The sequence below is a fragment of the Lolium rigidum genome, chromosome 4 (genome assembly GCF_022539505.1).
Source record: "Lolium rigidum isolate FL_2022 chromosome 4, APGP_CSIRO_Lrig_0.1, whole genome shotgun sequence".
Taxonomy (NCBI): Eukaryota; Viridiplantae; Streptophyta; class Magnoliopsida; order Poales; family Poaceae; genus Lolium; species Lolium rigidum.
In genome coordinates this window covers 241293639-241313442 of record NC_061511.1, presented here as the reverse complement: position 1 = coordinate 241313442, position 19804 = coordinate 241293639, and the positions used below count along the sequence as shown (strand labels likewise).

The 19804-nt window shown below is 46.1% G+C and overlaps 3 protein-coding genes across 3 annotated transcripts; all 3 read right to left on the bottom strand.

Annotated features, from left to right (window-relative positions):
• Nucleotides 1–21: 21 nt before the first annotated feature.
• LOC124707384 (B2 protein-like) lies at nt 22–4168 on the bottom strand. The gene is made up of 6 exons (XM_047239039.1): nt 4077–4168; nt 2176–2785; nt 1967–2067; nt 873–956; nt 684–794; nt 22–480 (listed from the first exon to the last, which is right to left on the bottom strand). The coding sequence occupies exons 2-6, from the start codon at nt 2768–2770 to the stop codon at nt 439–441; spliced, it is 933 nt and encodes a 310-aa protein (XP_047094995.1). The 5' UTR covers nt 2771–2785; nt 4077–4168; the 3' UTR covers nt 22–438.
• A 9542-nt stretch (nt 4169–13710) lies between these two features.
• On the bottom strand, nt 13711–15963 carry LOC124648490 (probable serine/threonine-protein kinase PBL7). The gene is made up of 5 exons (XM_047188249.1): nt 15558–15963; nt 15061–15242; nt 14754–14943; nt 14248–14639; nt 13711–14104 (listed from the first exon to the last, which is right to left on the bottom strand). Exons 1-5 carry the CDS (start codon nt 15961–15963, stop codon nt 13805–13807), a joined length of 1470 nt encoding a protein of 489 aa, XP_047044205.1. The 3' UTR covers nt 13711–13804.
• A 536-nt stretch (nt 15964–16499) lies between these two features.
• On the bottom strand, nt 16500–17714 carry LOC124648488 (glutenin, high molecular weight subunit DY10-like). Its single transcript, XM_047188248.1, has 2 exons — nt 17575–17714; nt 16500–17496 (listed from the first exon to the last, which is right to left on the bottom strand). The coding sequence occupies exons 1-2, from the start codon at nt 17712–17714 to the stop codon at nt 16500–16502; spliced, it is 1137 nt and encodes a 378-aa protein (XP_047044204.1).
• Nucleotides 17715–19804: the final 2090 nt, after the last annotated feature.

The window sequence follows — 19804 nt, the reverse complement described above, 5'->3', positions numbered from 1 at the left end:
TAGAAAAAAATAGCAGCAACAAGTCAAAATGCAAGGTTTCAATTTTCACCACTGGCAGTACAGAAGCAGCATCAAGTCAAATGCAAAGGTTTTAACTTCCCAAGGTACAACACAGATAAACTCCAGCATCAACCGCCCTTACTTTAGGGCATGATGATGCAGATGCATTACAGTAACCACATCTTTCGGGGTTCCCCGTTGGGTATACTGCAACTACAATACATAAATAGGAAAACATACACTTCACCAAGATTAGGGACGGCACGACACAGACAGGCGCACATCTTAGAGGCCTTCGAAGCACCAGGTCCTTTCTGGGGAAAATGCAAACAACAACAGCTTGCGCTTCATGAACGAGAGGACATCACGAACCATCTTCCACAAGATTACAGGGATGATATTTACTAAAACCACAAGGCAACCACCTCTGCAGCAAACTCAGACATCGTCTGACTTGCACAGGTCTAGCAGTGACAGTGTCTGCAAAATTGAGATAAAAGAGTGTTCAGTTCTAGTGATCACATTGGAAATGAACCTTATAACCAACCAAAACATGATAATGCATATACAAGTATGATTAAACCTAAACTGCCTAGTGCTTCTACAGTTCCTTTGTAGGTAGGAGCTGTGATTGCATGGCTGAATACTAAATTAAGAACAAGCAGCCAGGACAAGGCATATACCTCTGCTATGGAGAGCTCAAGGCGAAATTTAGGACCATCATAGTGGTGCAACACTGGCCTAAAAGCATCCTCTTCCAAAGCTTTGCAAAGCTTTCTAATGCGAATCCTCACCTGATACAGTTGATGATGTCAGAGCATGAAAATTCAAATCCCAAAGTCCCACGGACATATGACAAATTGAGTAATTACCTGTGCTGGGAATCTGGATTCACCTTTACACTTTTTATCTTCCCAAGCGGTGGGATCAATGTTGGATCCTCCAAAACTAGCAGCCTATCACAAAGAAAATCTGGTTAGAACACTGAAAGACAATCACTATAACCTATAAGATTTCAATCAAGACTACATTTGAAAATGGAACTTCATGAACAAGGTACACACTGGCGGACCATGGCTGCCACTCAAGGCGGGGCCGGTTGAGGTAGACTGGGCCAATTATTGTTGATAAATCAATACTTAATGAACCTGATGGCTAAAAATACTTTGCTAATACTGTTTTTCAGTTAGCAAAGACCAGGCCATAGCCTGGTTTGGTGCCCAAGAGGGTCCGCCGGTGAAGGGAAGGGCCACAAAAACACATTTGGCTAATAGAATTTCCATCACGAGGATCACATAGATTATTAGGTTATATATATAAGAATGCTGCTCCAAAATGCAAACAACTTATGATAATTGGTAAATAATAGTTCAAGCAGTATGATTCCCTAAAGCAGCCTAAGAAAGAACCTGCTACATCACTGCAAATAACCCGTCAGAAGAAAGATGTAAGAATGTCCCACAAATGTTGCCGAGACAAGTACAACAGGTTATATATATAAGAATAGTAATACTAATACGTAACAACTCTAGTAATTCTAAGTACTAACTGAAATGGCCCTAAGGATCACTATGCATCCACACAAAGTGGACACAGCCTACAAAAGTGATATTCATGAAAGTCATGTTTTTGGTTAGATATTGTAGAGTATCTAGATCGCCAGAATTACCATTTCCATTTAATGTTGTTACAATAAAATACACATGCAAAGAACAGAAGGAAAAAAAACGAAGAGAACACATGAAAATTGAATTTATTACTTTGTTGCATATTGATCTCTAAGCTGCACACATGCGCATCAAGTGATATAAGCATTTAAGTAGGGAAAATGAAACCATTTAAATATCTTCATGAAGAGGCTTGCAGGTTTGTTCAAATAAACCATTTAAGTATCTTCATGAAGAGGCTTGCAGGTTTGTTCAAACAAGGGGGCTTGTGCATATAAGAAAATCAAATAATCACACACCTCAAACACCCCATGGAGCTGGTGGGTGGTGTAGTTGTAGAGGAAAAGAGGTAGACCAGGAGTAATCGCCCGGACTGAATCACGATATCTTGCTGGCAAACCTGCATAACAGTAACAAATCTTGAGAGGCCATATAAAGAAGCAGCTTATATGATCTTTGTTTTAAATGATAACTGAAAAGGAAATTGTGTAGTAGCAGTAGCACATACCAAAAAGCTGCCTCTTGAGGTCCTCCTGCATGGTATCATTATTGCAGACAAAGATGTATCCACCAAGAACTTCATTCCTTGGTAGCATCTCGCTTGTTGGCAATGTCTTGAAGCGCTTGTCGACAGAGTTGTTGTTGCTGTTGCTTCCGTTATTGTTGTTACTACCATTGTGTTTGCCATTTGCCTCTTTCCCATTTATGTTATTCGAATATTTGTTGGCCCCAACATTCATCTTGAATGAATTGACATTACCATTGTTTCCCTTGGGGTACATCTGATTCATGTTATAGGGCATGTTGCGGAAAGGGTACTTCATGGCAGCCTCATTCATCTTGATATCATTCATCTTAAATTCTAAGTTCATGAGGCCAAGATTGAGGTGGTCCATCTTGCTGTCATCTTGGTGGTAGGGTAGCCTATCCCACTGCTTCATCTCAGGGACAGCATTCATCCGCGCATAGTCAAAGTCATTCATCCTCTCAGCCTTTGACTTTGTGATCTCAGCCAACTTCGACGTCATCAGAGACCATTGACGGTCCTCCGCCACCTTGGACTGCCCACGGAACTCATCTCCAAGATGCCACAAGTTGTCCATAGCTCAGTTCAAGCTCTGCACATTTTACAAGAATAACATAAATCAGGTCACAAGCATATGCTAGTAGGATACCTTGTTTTCCAAACAAAATGCGCACAAGACATAATGAGATTGCAGCACCATATCTCCCATACACGTACACTTCGCAATTAAGAAATTTATAGAACCTGCTATTTAACTTCAGGATCAGACTAGACCAAAACTTGAACAAAGGAAATACCAAGATACAAATATTTACAACTTGGACTAGGTGAGTGAACTTTTAGACCAAGCCGAAGCAAATCCTTGGATTGATAATTTATGGGCAATCATCAAGACCGTCCAGTTTCGACACCAACATAACCTCTCTAATGTCCCTCTCCCCTTCCATTTCCGTTCCGTCCCTATTTGTTATTGTGCTGCTCTCATGACTACAACTCCCTCTTCTCGCTTTCTGCTAACACGCTAGTGCATCTTCCATCGTTTCAACTAGTCCCCCCGATCCATAGTAAGTGTTGGCGATTTAGTAGAACTTCAGTACAAAGTTGTACTAAACCACTAACACTTGTTATGGACCAGATGAAGTAGATCATACCAAGTTTAATACGATAACAAATGGAAATAACACTGACCCTATTCATTCATGTTCATGACAACTGTCTACTGCAACCAAGCTTTCTATTACGACGAATCAATCTTCCAACCGCGCAAAATTAATTGTCTATATACGGATACGGAGGTATGTAGACATATTTTAGTTACAGATACATCTGTATGTAGAAAATGTTGAGCAGCTCTTTTTAGGGACAGAGGGAGTACTAATTTGAGTATGTGAATTCATCACCAAAAAAGACCTCAACCACAACTTTAGCTAGATCTATCGGAGCTCTAAACGACTCAACCCAATTTCGCGGAGCACTAATCCACGATCCCAGATCTGCCAACCCCCATCCCTCCTACCTCGCCCCGTAGCGGGCCTAGGCGGCAGCCAGCGCCAGCACGGAGTCCACGAAGGGAGGCTCCGGCGCGCTCCACCGAGGGAGGACATCCGCTCGAAGAAACCCGAACGCACGCGGGTGAAATGATACGGCGGCCGCGACTACAGCCGTCCCCCAACGCGCGAGACCGCGGCCGCGGCCGGGCGGCGGCAACGCGCGAGGCGAGGAATGAAGAAACCGAACCGCATCGGTCGCTACGAAATGGAGATGAAAAACACGGCAAATCTGGCGGCCTACCCTCACGACCGCGTCAAAATCGACGGCCGAAACACCGGCGAGATCGCACTGCGTAGCGCATAATCCTACGAAACCAGAAGAGGATCCCATACCTGGCTCGATCCGGCGACGAATTCCGACGGGGAGGTGGCCGGATTTGGGGGAGCGCTGCGAGAGAGGAGAGGAGAGGAGACTTGGCTTGGCTCCCACTTCGCTGCGCCCAGTCCACCGGTCAGAGGATACAGAGGGGGAAGGGAGGTGAGCTGTCCTGACGGGTTTTATAGGCAGCGGTGGCGAAAGTGGGCACCGGGGTGCGGGTTATTTACGTGGCGTGCCACTGGTGGGGCTGGGCGAGTCATTTGTTTGCTTTGGTTGGTGGTCGGCCGGCTTCGATGGTGGTTGTTTTGGGTGGAGCCAACGCCGTTTGTTTGTAGAACTCGTTGGAAAATGCTAGACGTTGTTTGGATGTTGCTGGTGTTGGCTAGAACCTCTTAGAAGACTTAGATCATAGTACTTGGTTTAGATATGTCTGATTTTTTCCCTTTGCAATGAACCCAATATTTACCGCTTATATAAACATTGTATGCAACATGTGCTCATGATGGTATGTATTTCACGGCGTCAATGTGCATTTGCCTTGTATAATGGCGGGGGAAATGAGATAGTACATGGTAGGTTGCACCGCTATCCAGACGTCTAGAAACAAATATACAGGCACCAATATAGATAGCGGTACAAGTTTGCCAACATGTACATCATCATCATCGGATAGATAGATAGAAACATCGATCCGAAGACGTGTACACCTGAGAAATCTCCAAGAAATGAAATCTAAAAGGACGTATTCTATATGGATAGATAGATAGGAGATACATATCGTACACCCATTTGCACACTTCGGATTGACACATACGTCTCATCCTTTCCGTGGCGGTGCGTCTTTAGTGACGTATATGAACACACGCTTCTCGTATAAGAACAAAATAGAAGGAGCAAGGTGGTAAGCGGTTCCATTAGTCGGTCGGCTTGAAACAAACACATGTGCACCGCTATCGATAGATAGAAACCTAGCAATACTGACGCCATCGTCGGTTAGATAGAAACATCGATGCAAAGGAGTATATACAACACAACAAAATCTTCAGCGAAGAAACCAAATAGAAGGAGGTGATCTATCTAGATATATATGAACGTCATAGACCCATTTATGGCTTGTTCGGTGGCAGGGGAGAGGGGAATATTATTAGCCTTTACGAATGATGTACCTTTGAACATGAAACCTTTTTCTTATTGTTGATGCACGACCGATATGCGAGAATGCTTGAGGTCGTAATGTGGATAATTAAACGTCTTGTTTGGTTGCACAACTCTACCCTTCGAGACATAAATCTTGATTCTCGATTATGAACATGTAAGATGATTTTGATCAGAACGCTGCGCGATTTTGGATCCCCCCTCCGCCCAAATCTTTGCCGCTTGTATAAAAGTTCTATGCAAAATGTGCTCATGAGGGGTGTGTATTTCGCGGTATCAATGTGCATGTGTGTGACATACATGGTAGGTTGCACCGCTATCTAGATATCCAGAAACAAGCACATGCACCGATATGGATAGCGGTAGAAGTTTGCCAATTTCCAACATGTACATCATCATCAGATAGATAGAAACATCAATCCAAAGAAGTGTACGCTAGAAAATAGTCCAAGAAATGAAATCTAAAAGGACGTATTCCAGATGGATAGATAGATAGGATAGACATATCATATGTCCATTTATGGCACACTCCTGACACATGTCTCGTCCTTCCTATGGCGGTGCGTCTTTAGTGAGGTGTATGAGCACGAGTTTATTGTATGACAACAAAAAAAGGAGCAAGGCGGCATGCGGCGCCATTAGTCGGTCGTCTAGGAACAAACATCGGTGCACCGCTATCTATAGATAGAACTCTAGCAATGCTAACACCATCATCGAAGAGATAGAAACATCGATGCAAGGAAGTATATACAACACAACAAAAACTTCAAGCGAAGAAACCAAACAGATGAACGTAATCCAGATACATAGATAGAACATCATAGACCTATATATGGCTCGGTCCCTTTGACCATGACCCTTTTTCATCTTCGTATTTTGATCCTTTTAACCATATCGCCCTTCACTGTTTGACCTCTCTTCATCTTGTTGGAATTGCAAAATTTACTGTTATCGCCTCGCGTCGCCTCACCGACAAAGAGAAAAAGGATTGAATGAAACAATCCTAAATGATAAGCAACAACGGGGAAGACATCTCAAGCTCAATCAAAGGGGATCTCCTTTAGCTCCCTCGATTGCCTGGAGCCCTATATAGGAAGCGTTGGTTGCTTGGTTGGTAGATTTTCATGGTGCGAGAATTGTTATCATAGTATCGATGTTGTTAGTGACATTAATCGCTTTTACTAGCACTATTTAATAATATACTGTGTACGCAATGTCACTAACATATTTAAAGACATGACACGAAAGAAGTTCGTTTCCTCGCTTCATGTTGATTAAATCACGTAGGCAGACATGTATCAACGAGTGTTTGAAGGAAATTTATCTAGTGTGATTTTATAAACATTGTGTACAATAACTAAGTGAAATACAGTAAAACATACAACCTTGTTTCTTTAATACAAAGTACTCCCTCCATCCCAAAATAAAAGGCATACAAGATTAGTCAAAAGTCAACATCTTCTTAGTTTGACCAAGTTTAGTTTATATACAAAATTATAAACTTCTAGAATATTTAATCAATGTCAATAGGTTCACCATAAAGTATATTTTCTCAATATCTCTATTAATATTGTAGACATTGATATATTTTCCGTAATTATTTGGTTAAACTTAGTAGGATTTAAATTTTTACTAATCTTATATGTCTTACATTTTGGGAGGGGGAGGGGGTGTTATAAGACATTTTGACAGTTCAAATTAAACTGCCAAAACATCTTATAATTGGGAAAGGAGGTACTAGTTAGCACATGTTCAGGAAACATGTAATGCTTAGTTAGAAGCAGTGTTAAGATCCTCACACTAATGATTTGATGCGATATCATATCTCAAATTGACTTTTTGTCGGTACTTTCCACGCAGAGTATCCTCCGTCCCAGTTCACAAGACTTACGCGTATCCCTAGGTCGTAAATTTGATGATGATAATGCAACATATGTATTACAAAATACTATATATCATTAGAAATGTTAGATGTTCTACTTTCTAATGATATAATTTTTATATTATACAAATAATATTATGTTGGCCAAATTGACAATCTAGGGATACACGCAAGCCCTGTGAATTGGGACGGAGGTAAATTTCCTTGGTTGGCGCGTCGGTTGACGCGGTTGCCAATGCGACGGTTTCGCTTCCCGGCATCTGCACTGACGGTACGTAGGCGGCGGTTGTGCGTCCGAACCGCTGACGCGTCGGCCCCGTGCCTCCTCGCCTCTCATTTCGTTGTGTCCGGCGTGCCCGGAGCGTCCCCTGTGTATCGGGGACGGGTTGGGGGCGCTGGACACCGTATTGGACCGCGTCGGACAAAAATGGCCTTTGGGGCGCGCGACTGAGAACATTTTTTTATCCGGCACGCCCAAATCGCTTTTTGAGACGGTTTGGGGACGCGACTGGAGATGCTCTAAACCACAGGTCAGCACTAGTGGGTTAGGAAAGAAACACATGAAAGGCAATCTCATCAATTCGTGTATATCCATCTTTCTCCAACCACACCGCTCCTGCTTTCCGGCAACACACATCGCTTTGATCTGTGCTTTTGTTGTTCCAACGCATTGTATCCACACAATGTAGCAACGGACACTTTTTGAAGATGTCACGTCCAAGACCAACGGGGACATGCATATATATCAATATATGCATTCATGTATGTAAACTTGAGTGCTATACTACTATATATAGGGGTAGGAGCAAGTACATTTTGAATTTGAACTGAAAGAGTACGTACGAGTTCCAGTGATATTATATGTGTTAGCTTATGGGGATCGAAGAGGTCGGTTTCTCTCTCTGTACAAGTTTTATGCATTGCATGTGCACTGTCTCGCGCGATGCGTCGTGACTGGGAGGCAGGGACGTGGCAACCCGCCGCGCATGGAGCAACGGGAAAATGACGGTGCAGGGGGCATAGTGCCGCACGGCCGCTCTCACATATTCTGTTTGTCAGTGGGTACTGGGTAGTGACAAGTTCGCACATGGAGTTGTTCTCTTGGGTCGCAATAGTACCCAGTACTATTTTTGTTTGTATATTATTCGGATTTTGAATTTTGAATCGGGTCTGGCATCTTGCTACCATTGGAAGATTCTTCAGACCTTGGCCTGATTGATTAACAGAATAAATAGATGAAATATCAGCAGAGGATATATACCAATATCTGCAAAGAATATCTATCCAATGCGGATAATCACAGCTCACAGGCTTCCTGCTCTTAAAAAAAGGAAAAAGGAGAGATAATCACATGGTTCAGTTCATTACTTAATTGCTAGTTGCAGCGCATCTGAACTGCTACTAGCACTTCAATCTTCTCCAACATCTCTCTTCGATAGATTAGGTGGATATAGTACTGATCTAGCCCAATAATTATCTTAGGCCATTATTATGTTCTCCAAAAATAAATTAGTAAAGCAATTCTCATAAATTAGGATCACATATATGGAGCTAGTGGCCATGTGCTCCAGCTTTCAGTGGGTGCATATGCCATCACATGAGCGAACCGGCCTCCAATTAAGCACGGCATTGACCATCACTGGTTCCCAAGGATGCATCAACATGTGAAGAGCATAATTAGCTGCATTAATCTGCAACATACAGCGTACTAGTGCACCGTAAAGAGGAGTACGAATGTCTATTGAATGGGCGCTGCGAGAACACGAGGAAACAAGGAGAATCCTATGCAAACTCTCCTCGAGATAGCAGGATGTGAATGATCTCCATCACTGTACTGCTGTCTTCTGATCATGCTAGTCCTAGATAAACCCAGGAGATCCTATGCAAACTCTCTTGGAGATGGCAGGATGTGAATGATCTCCGCCATAACTGCACTACTGTCTTCTGATCATACTACTAGATGAACGCAGGAGATATTAACTTTGCCTTGTGACTTGTTAAGCCCCGCACCTCCTCCCAAACTCCCGTGTCGCCTCACTCGTGGCGTCCCCGGGGCTGAAACCCTAATCGCAGGTAGGTCCACACCCCCCGCTCGGCTTCCCCGCCACCACTGCCACCAGGTCCAGCCGCGGCGCCGGCAAGGCCCACTCCCAAAGGACCGGGTTCTTCTAGTAGTCCTGCGTGGGTGGCGGAGGGAGGATCTCGGGCGATGGCCAACGTAACCGTGTTGGACGACGTGGCCGGAGTTGGTGGCGGTGTGACAGGCCGCTCCTCTACTCTTCTAGTCTGCGGGATGTAGGGTGCTCGCCTGGCGAGGTGGTCGGGCGTGAGCTCGTTGGTCGGTGCTCGATCTGGAGCGGCCCGTGTGGCTCCTGCTACTTCTGTGTTGCTGGTAGGTTATTGGTGGTTGCTTCTATCGACGTGGTATATGGAGGAGGTATATTTCATCTGGTGTTGTCTCCGCGTGGTGCGGGTGTCGCGTTGAGATCGAGGATGGTTAGGTTATCTTTCCACCAATTATAGTTTTTTGGAGGTGTCGAGTCAGGCTTGGCTGGCGGTGAGAAATCTGTAGCTGGCCGGTGAAGGCTCTTGATGGAGTTCTAGCGGTAGATCCGAGAGAAAACTTTGCTCTTGGTGTTGTCCGGAGTTGGTGATGGCGACGCCTTGAGTGGCGTCCCCTTGTTGAAGGCATCCACGAGGTGAGGCTCCAACATCCTCTAGCTACCTTGGGGGAACCTTGGATCGGACGATGGCGGTGACCCTACGTCGTTTCCCCATTGGGGGCATCATCCTTAGAGTGCGCATTAGATGGAGGGACCAGTGGTCGGCTTTGGTTGTGTGTAGGGTTCCGCGTGGTGGCTTGCGCGACAACGATGACGGTAACGAGTGAGCGTCTGGTTGTAGCAAGGCTTTGTTAGTGGGCTTCTTGTTGTGGTGTATCAAAACTCATCTTCCTTGTGGTCTCCCTTTGTTGCGAAGTCAGAGCTGCTGCCTCGAGCGGCGAGTGGTGATGATGACCTGCGTTGTGGTGGTCCGGTCTCGAAGACCTTCGTTGACGCGAGTCCGGCCCATCTCTTCTGAGTTTGTCTTTAAAAAACGGAGCTACCAGTCTTCGGTGCAAAGGGTCACTTGTTTGGCATAGGCGATGTGGACTTCATTAGAGCATCTCCACCGGCGCCCCCCAAATAGTCGTCGGCAGAGGCACCGGCACCTGCGTTTGGGGGACGCCGGCACTGCATCCTCTGTTTGGAGGAGCTGTTCCCACACCGGCGCCCCCAAACCGGCGGCCCCGATAGATGTTTTGAATTAAAATTACAAATAAATGCATAGAAAATTGAATAAAGAGAAGAAACATTCCATTCCACAACCTAATACATAATTGGGAACGTGGTTTACATGAAGATATAGTTTGGAACATGGTTTTCCACAAACTAATACATAGTTTGAACCATGGTTGACACAAATATAAAACATTGCAAAAAAACTAAACCTAACTAGGTCGGTCATCGCATGTTTCGTGTGTTCGCTGCCAAGAAAGAACACTCGAGGGCACACCCAGTCACCCAAACTGGAAAATCGAGCTGGTGAGGGTGCCCTTGTTGGTTCTTTTGAGGAAGAACATCCAAAAACATGTGTGCCGATATTCGCTGCGAAGAAACAACACTCTGTCGTCGTCCTCCTCGGCGCTGTCGCGTGGTAGTGGCAGCGGCAACGCGTGTCGTCGAACACCTTGACGATCATGTCCCTCTCGCCAAAGTAGGGGAACATGAGCACGAAGCCGGCTTGGAGGCGGTGGTAGCGTGCGAACTTCTCCCAGCCAATGTGGAGATACATCTTGCCGCGCGCATCGTAGATCACGTCCACGATCCATCGGCAGAAGCCGTAGGCAGTCTCCCGCAGATGCAGCGAGCCCGGGCGCTCGTCGCCGGCGACGAAGTCGGCGAAGGTGTCTGGCAGCCTCTTGATGCCGTGTGGGTCGCCCTTGAGGATGACGAAGAACTCGAACAGAACGGGTCCCTCCTCGTCCATGTCCGACGATGAAGACGACGACATCGTAGACGATGGCGTGCTTGCAGCTCTACCGCGGCCACGGCCACGACCACGGCCGCGACCTCGGCCTCGACCAGACATGGCGTTGTCTTTTCAGATGGTGGCGGCTAGGGTTGGGGAGAGAGGCGCTAGGGTTTGTGTGTGAGAGAGACGATGAGAGGCGGCACTTTTTATAGGCCGGAGGGAGGCGGGGAGCGGTGGCGCTCATTAACGGCGGCACGAAGAGCAAGGCGCGCGCGACATGACGGTTTGCTGCGCGTCTGCGGAAACTGCACCGCCGCTGCGCCCAATAACTCCCGTCGCGAGGTAGGCGACAGTTAGGTTAAAATTGAATGAGCCGTTGACGCGTTGGCCCCGCCACTCCCGCTGGCGTCGACTTTTGGGATGTGTGGCTGACAGGCGGCCCACGACCAAAATTTTCAGCCTCGCGAGGTGCCGGCGCGCCCGGTTCGCGCCCTTGGCCAAGGGGCCGACACGGGGTTACCGGCGATTCTATTGGGCTCGAAAATTGGCCGGCGCCGTTTGGGGGCCACCGGTGCGAGCCCATTTTCGCTCCCGGTCCCCAAATCGTTATCGAGGCCGCTATCGGTGACACCGGGGGAGATGCTCTTAGGCCGCTTTGACGAGTATCTCTTTGGTGGTTGTTTCTTTGGTGAAGTCAGAGTGACTGGCTCGTGGAGGAGTGATGATGATGACGACTGTGAGCAACCTTGGCGACCCTCGTCTTTTGTGCCCTGTGTGCGGTGCGTGTTTGGTAGCCAGGGTGACCGTGCGTGCCCTCGCGACGGTTGTGTTCCATCACGATCGGCGAGGGTGTTTGTACCGGGCTTTCGTCCAATTTCCTGCTAATTAACTGACATATCATTTCTGCTTCATTAATGAAAATGGTGCCCTGTTTAAAACTTATTATTATTATTTTTTCCTTGTGGTTCAGAAGTCAGAGCATTGCCTCTTGAACTAAAAAAATTGAAAGGTACCAGATATTTTTGTTGCTGTTGGAAGTCTTTGTTGTAGTAGTCTGACGATGTGCGGTTTACAGCACGGTGGAAAAAAGAAGAAGAGAGAGATATAGCTGGTGCCATGGCTGCCACAAGGGCCGCGACGTCGAGGGCGACCTCTTTGTTTGCTTCGTGCTCCAGCTTTCATGACATGACAGACAGCTGCGGTGAGCCGTCCTTCTTTGTGCAGCTGCCACGTAGTTTTCCATCCGCCCTCTTTGTCTTCGGCTTTCCAGCAGCGACAAACTGGATCATGGGCCGAGCTAGTTTTAGCATCTCGCCTGACGGCCACAACAAATCCACGAACTGGCTGGGCCGTCTCGATGTTTAACACAGCGCAGGACTTCGTGTCTTAGGCCCAGCCTCCGCACAGCGGTGCTCGCCGCTCCGGCGTCGTGGGCGACCCCGGCCGCCGTCAGGAGACCACCTCAGCTGCCCGCCTGCTCCCCGCTCGCCGCCCGACCAGAGGCGCCGCGAGACACTGGCTGCGCTTTTCCTCCCGGAGCTCCACTGCGTGCCGAGGTTGGCACTGGAAGCCATCAGCCATGGCCGTGCGCGGCTGCTCGTTCAGGCGCCCTTGCTCGCCGGCGCCGCGGTGGATGGGATTATGTACCTGGCAGGTGCGCTCCGATTCCTCCGTCTTCCTGCTTCGCGGCCCAGGCAGGTGCGTTCAGATTCCTCCTGCTGTACCTGTACACTGTACTGTACCCAGTGCTAGCTTCGATTTGGTACTAGAAGAAGAAATGCCATAGTTGTGGCGTGAACCAAACTGATGCCTGCATTAGTTCCGGACCAGTGGTTGCTTGAATCGAACTGATCGATTCTTGCCCTACTTGACCGTATTGGATTGCTGGCAGCCCACCAGATTGCATTACACGAATTACGTGCTCAGTTTTTTTTTATATCAATACACTACTGGTCATACATTTAAAGAGGCACTTTTTTTTTTATATGAGTACTAGAAAACTACTGATCCTGATATTTATCGGTCGCCTCTAGATGCTACTGGCTCTGCAACTGTTGATGTGGGAGCATCCCAGATCCAGTTTAAGTACCTCTCTTGCTGAAATCTTTTCCCTTTCTGCTTCATTCTTAAACGGAAAGGCTAATATTTAAGGGGGAGCTTTTCTTTTTTGCGATGTGATATTTAGGATTAACTATTATTACCGATCCAGTTTAAGACTAAGAGCATGGTTACGACAAATGCTGTTTCCGTGGAAGGCGGTGAAAGTTTTGCGCCACGATTAGGCATTGTTGGGCGTAGTGTGGCTGTAGTGGTTGGTATGCCATTTCATCTCATTTTTATCATGTCCAATAGGCAATCATTTGACACTAGTTCTACTGTATCTTAATTTTAGTCATCTTCATGCATGTGAAATCATCGAATGTCCATAATCACATTCTACCATCAATTACTGGCTCAACTTTCGCACCAGGATATCTCTTGCTGCTGAAAATTTGTTATGCCTAATAAAATACTTAGGCCGATCTCATTCAAGAATGCCATATGTTGTTACATCCTTCCTATGCGTGGTGTGCATTACAAAGAAGTTAGAGATACCATACAAATTTCGTGCCTCCTCCATCTGGTACCTCTACAAACCTTGCTGGCTAGATTCACCATCTGCTCGTGTCAGAATTCACTTCAGCTAACCTTCTACTCATTTCTGCAACTTTTTTCACCTAATTCAGGTTCTCTTAAGCTAAATTCTCTGTCAAAAAAGGGACCTGATATAGGTTGCGGTTCAATGTCATCGGGAGGATCATAGTTTGGATCGGCGAGAAATGTAAGGGCCGTCACCACATCACTGATTAGCGGGCGGCTGGTTGCTTCTTCTTGTAGACACATTGACGAGATTGCAAGTGCCTGGTTTAGACCCTTCAGGGGGAACTTGTTGTCAAGCAGTGGATCAGCCATCTTGATGAACTTCTTCTTATCTTTGAAGAGTGGAGCTGCCTGCAAATATATGACACTTAGAAAAGCAGCATCTTATTCACAGTATGGGCAATCTTATATATTTGAAGTATGAGCTATTTACTTGGTTACAATTTAGTATGATTCCTAAGTGAAAGTCTCAGTCAACTAAATGTAAATCTCACCCAGTGGACAAGAATCTGTTCGCGAGTCGGCTTTGTGGTGTCGATTGCTCGCCTCCCAGTGATGAGCTCTAGGAGAACCACGCCAAAGCAATATATGTCCGACATCTTTGTTAGCTTGCCACTCATGGCATACTCGGGAGCGCAGTATCCATATGTGCCCATCACCCTTGTGGTGACATGACTTTTGTCGCCAACTGGACCAAGCTTTGCTAGGCCAAAATCTGCTAACTTTGCATTGAAGCTCCCATCCAAGAGAATATTTGATGCCTTAAGATCACGGTATATCACTGGTGGATTGGCTACCTCATGCAAGTACTCGAGGCCTCTGGCAGCACCAACCGCAACCTTCATCCGTGTATGCCAGGACAGCGGCTGAGATTTTGGAGTGAGATCTGCAGAATTCAAGTACCAAATGGGTATTACTTGCAAATGCGCAATCGTAATTTCTGATCAGCCAACTCTATTGAATATGATTAAAGATCAATAACATTATCATTCTATATTACCTAGAAGATGATCTTGCACCGAACCGAGTGGCATATACTCATACACTAGAATCTTCTGGTCACATTCGGTGCAGTATCCAAGCAAGGTGACAAGATTTGGGTGATGAAGAAGGCTAAGCATCAGCACCTCGACGAGGAACTCACGGTTTCCCTGCAACCCATCCTTGTCTAGCTGCTTAACAGCTATGACCTAGGTATGTACATAATTTATATCGGAAACGTGTTACTGTTGTATGTTGTACAACATCTTGGGGTGCCAACTTAATGAAACATAGAATGGGAAGCTAGGAGAAGGAATTTTTATTACTTCCATGGTCTCTGAAATGTATCCTCTATACACTCTTCCGAAGCCACCTTCTCCCAGGAGATTCTCCGGGCTGAAAGAATTGGTCGCATCTGACAATTGACCAAATGTAAACACCCTGCTAGGAATGTTGTGGTTGCCGATCCGTAGTATCTCCCCTGCTGCAGCCCTGGCCTTGGGACTATCTGCGTTTAACATCTTTGCTCAGTTAGAAATGCTCACTCAATCTGTTTTCATTGTTCAAACATGAATTAATTCAGATATTACAAATTTGATGGGAAATTTGGTCCAAGAAGAGGGTGATCAAACTCTCCTGAACAAAACTAATTTGGTGCTGCTACATGTGCGAACAAATAATTGTCACCCTCAGATTTCGGATGGAATACTTATATGATCTTGACACATATATCTGGGTTGTGCAAATATTCATTGACATTGATCTACATTGGCAATTTTAGTTTCTCTAAAAAGATGGATAATAAGATGATGGAAGGCATTACTTGCGAGTGAAATTTCTTTCACAAGGCTTGCCAACTGATCATTCTTGGCTTTCTTCTTTCTCCAAATCCTTGTCTTGAGCCACCTTTTTTTGTCCGTCTCAGAGCTCGTCACCCCGTTCTTCCTCTTCTTCTTTGTCTCTGATGTCAATGGCTCCTCCGCTTCTTGTGCTGTCTTGCCACAGAAGCCGCGCCCCCATTTCCTCTTTGTTTTCTTTGTCTCTGATGTCGATGTTTCTTGCCCAGCCTCCCTCTTCTTTCTGCCACATACTCTGCGGATCCATGAACAACAACACGTACAGCTTGGGAGGCTGCGGATCCACGAACAGCAACACTTGCAGCTCGGCAGGCTCACGCGGCTGCATCTCCTGGCGCAAATACCACGCACCCACGAACAACAGCACCCCATCGAGTTGCTGGATCGACGCGAGAGTGGGCGAGCACTCTCGTGTCGATCATTACGATCGGCTGAGTAGAATTTTCGCCGGTGGGAAGTAGCGGCAAGAGGCAGAGGTATGCAAGAACTTGTTCTCTCGTTTACCTGCTCAGCAACCGCAGGTTTCCTCCCACTCCTTTCTTTGTGAATGGGAAAGTCTCTCTTTCTCTTGGACGCTTGGGTGATGAAAGGTCTCAAGCCAAGAAGCCATATTTGGTATGTTTTTTCTCCTAATTGTTATTAGTTCTAGTACTATTGGTTTTGCCACACCCTTATTTTTCGCATCCTAAATAGGAGTATGTTCTCATCCATTGGCTGAGAATGAGTTGAGGCATGCAGTCCATATATAGCAGTATAGCACCATATCTGGAGAAACATTTCTTTGTGCATTATTCATGGACTCTTATTATAGTTGCATCAAACACAGTGACCACACGTCACATTTATTATCAAGCTAAGGGGTGCATGCATGCCTAAGCAACATGCGAGTAAGAGTTCTAGCCTAGCACCTACTGGCCCTCCAGCCGGCAGATCGCCGGCAGCTGCGCTGCGACCTGCCTCGCCCTAGTGACCAACTCCAGGCGGGCTGACTGACCTTGTCCCTCCTGTTGTGGCAAGTGGGAGGGGTCCTGGCTTCCCTTCTGCTGCTTCGTGGTCGACTCACCGAAGGACCCTTCCATGTGCTGTTGTTGTGGAAAAGTTTCGCTGGTGTAGGACGGCCCTTGCTCTTGATGCTGTGCGGCCTCGCCGAACGACTCATGTCCAGCTGCTGGCTTTTGGCCATGGTGGAAGATGCTATGCCAGATGTCGCCAAAGGACTTCTTTTGTTGCTGTACTGTTGAATCGCCGGAAAACCCTCCGCCCTGCTGTTGTTGATGCGGAAAAGTTTGGCCGGGGTGGTATGACCCTGGTTGTTGCTGCTGTGGAAACGTTTGGCTGGGGCGGTACGACCCTGGCTGTTGCTGCGGAAAAGTTTGGCTGGGAAGGTACCACTCTGGCTCTTGCTGCTGAGAAGTCTGGCTGGGAACGTACCACCCTGGCCCTTGCTTCAGTGGAAAAGTCTGGCCGGGATACCATCCTTGCCCTTGCTGCTGCGGAAAAGTTTGTCCGGGAAGGCACCATCCTTGCCCGTGCTGCTGCGGAAATGTCTGGCCGGGAAGGTACCATCCTTGCCCTTGCTGCGGGGGAAAAGTTTGGCTAGGAAGGTACCATCCTTGCCCTTGCTGCTGTGGAACAGTCTGGCCGGGGTGGCCAGGAAGGTACCACCACTCTTGCCCTTGCTGCTGCGGAGAAGTTTCACTATGCTGGAACAACCCTTGTCCTTGCAGATGTTGCTGCTGCTGCTTCCAGCTTTGTTCTTGTTGTACATCTCCTTGTTGTTCCTTGTCTGTGCCGGGGTAGTATGATCTTCCTCCGAGTGGAACCATGGCTTGATGCTCGTATTGACTCACGATCTGGCGGATGGCGGTGGCACGACACTCGTGGCTAATGTCCCGGAGCTGTTGGCAGCAGTGCGCCTGCACCCACTTGGCGATGAGAGCTTGTGGAGAGAGGAAGAAGGGCCTCTGAGCGGCCAACTGGTTGTCCACGACCTGCCGGCACGAGTCAAGTGAGCTCTGCTGGAGCTGAAGTTTGCATGGCAGCCGCAGGATGTTATCCCCTTCAGCAGCGGAGAGGGCCACGAGGACCAAGAGGACCGCCGCGGAGAAGGCCAATTTAGCCATTTGTGTGGACTGAACTCTTGTTTGTAGAGCTCGGTGCTCTTGGTGATGAGATTGTGGAGAGTTGCTGGGTTTTTATAGGAACGAGCTGAAGGTTCAGGACCTTGGTAGTCTGCACGGCAATGTTGGTTTACATTAAGAAGAAATCCGAGAAGAACAAAATAAGTTGTAGAAGTGCAGGTGTGCAATGCTTCCAAGAGTTATAAGGTAGACAGGATTTGGAGCTTGCAAAACTAGAATTTTGGACTGTTTGCCAATGCTATGTAATCGGTTTAACCGTGCAAAATGACACCTGACGTACACCTAGAAAACCTTATCAGGATAGCTTTCACATTAGAGTTGTATAGATTGTTCTAGCGTCATATTTGGAGAAGTGTGCACATTTGTATTGATCTATTTCTCATTATCTACGAAAGGCGTTTGTAGTTCTCCAATTAATGTGTTATCGATGTAGGTCACGGTGGTGCACATAACACACCTAATGATCCATTGATAACAGGATGTCACCATAAGCAAAAGAGCGGAAATTTAATAAACATAGATCATTCAATATTGCATTATAATGAAATTAATCTCTAGAGTGTTGTTGATACTCGGTATTGTCTCCTAACTTCTTTCATTAGAAAATCTCACCCCGAGTTTAGAAAGTTGTAAAGAAATGGAGAGTATAATACTTGGTAATCGATCAAAATATGCAGTACCGCACCCCAGAAGTAAATAATATATAGTTGAGCAAAAATATTGACCAAAGTAATTTGATACTCGTTGACGACCAAGAGTATTATCTAACAACCAAGAGTAGGAAACGGCCCAAAAGGGCAGAGACCTCGTTGCAATTGTCCATGTGATTCAGTAGTTCTGTGTTTCTCCTTCTGGATGATGGACTTCTTTGTCTTCTATAAAGGAAATACAGAGAGAAAATTATATTTCTAGCAAACAAAGGACAAAACCATTCTCAAGCGAATATGAGAAGAAAACCAGGATCTAAGTGGCTCACCGTGTTGTCGACCTTGATGGAGGAATCGAAGAAAGTTTCTTCAAATCCTCCTACAGACACATAAGAGGAATGAAATCAGTGAGTATGTTCTTGAGGCGTTTAGGAGCAGGCTCGTCGAGGTTCCCGGTGAAAGGTTCCAGATCCTCAAGGAATGGCAATTAGCTACTGCTGCTCACGTTCTAGCAAACCTACACAAAATTAACCTGGATGGATGTCAGCAACAAATGATTTAGATCAACATAACCCATCACCCAGTACAAAATATTAATAATTTTTTCATCCCTATAATTTTTCGAACCTTGGTATTAGAGCAAAAAAGCATCAATATTTTTTCCATTGCACAGAAGAAAAGACAAGTAAGACCATAAAAGGTGGTTCAACCTTTAAAATATGGGTAGAACGCTTTAATATAGCTTGAAATCACTTTGCTGCTTCTCAAATATATATCCTGTCATAGACAAAGATTTAAATAATACAAACAAAAGAGCATTACCACCATGCAATGGAAATAAAACTAAATCTTTAAATATTAAATGAGGAATGCTCCTTTTACTGTGTATGGACATAAGAGTGCAAGGAAGAAAGGGTGTTTACAGAATGGTGTCATATTCTTGTGATGCACCATCACAAATACCTTGTATATAAACTATAGCTGATCCACAGAACTGAGCAAAGCCCTATTTGTACAACTGAAGTAAACACAAAGGAAAATAATGATAGTTTCACTATATTTGATCTGGAATCTGCTGATGGCAGACTCTTGCAGTCACTTAGCTAATAGTCATTGCATAAAGAAACACAAATCTCAACTGGAATACAAAATATCTTGCAGCGTGCTGAATATTTAGCAGACATTAGCGACTATTCAATAAAACGACCCAACATAAAGTGTAAGACGGTAAAAAAAGGAAATTAGGGGCTATCTTGAAGTGCGCTGAATATTTATCATGCATACTACAACAACTCACATTGATGATAGGTGTATTTCGGGAGATACGGGCTCCACATTGCGTGCGGATGGGTCGTGCCGCTGCCGGCGGGAGGGGCAGACCGTGCATGCGCACCCACTCGTCCCTGGATTCTCCCAGTCCCGAAT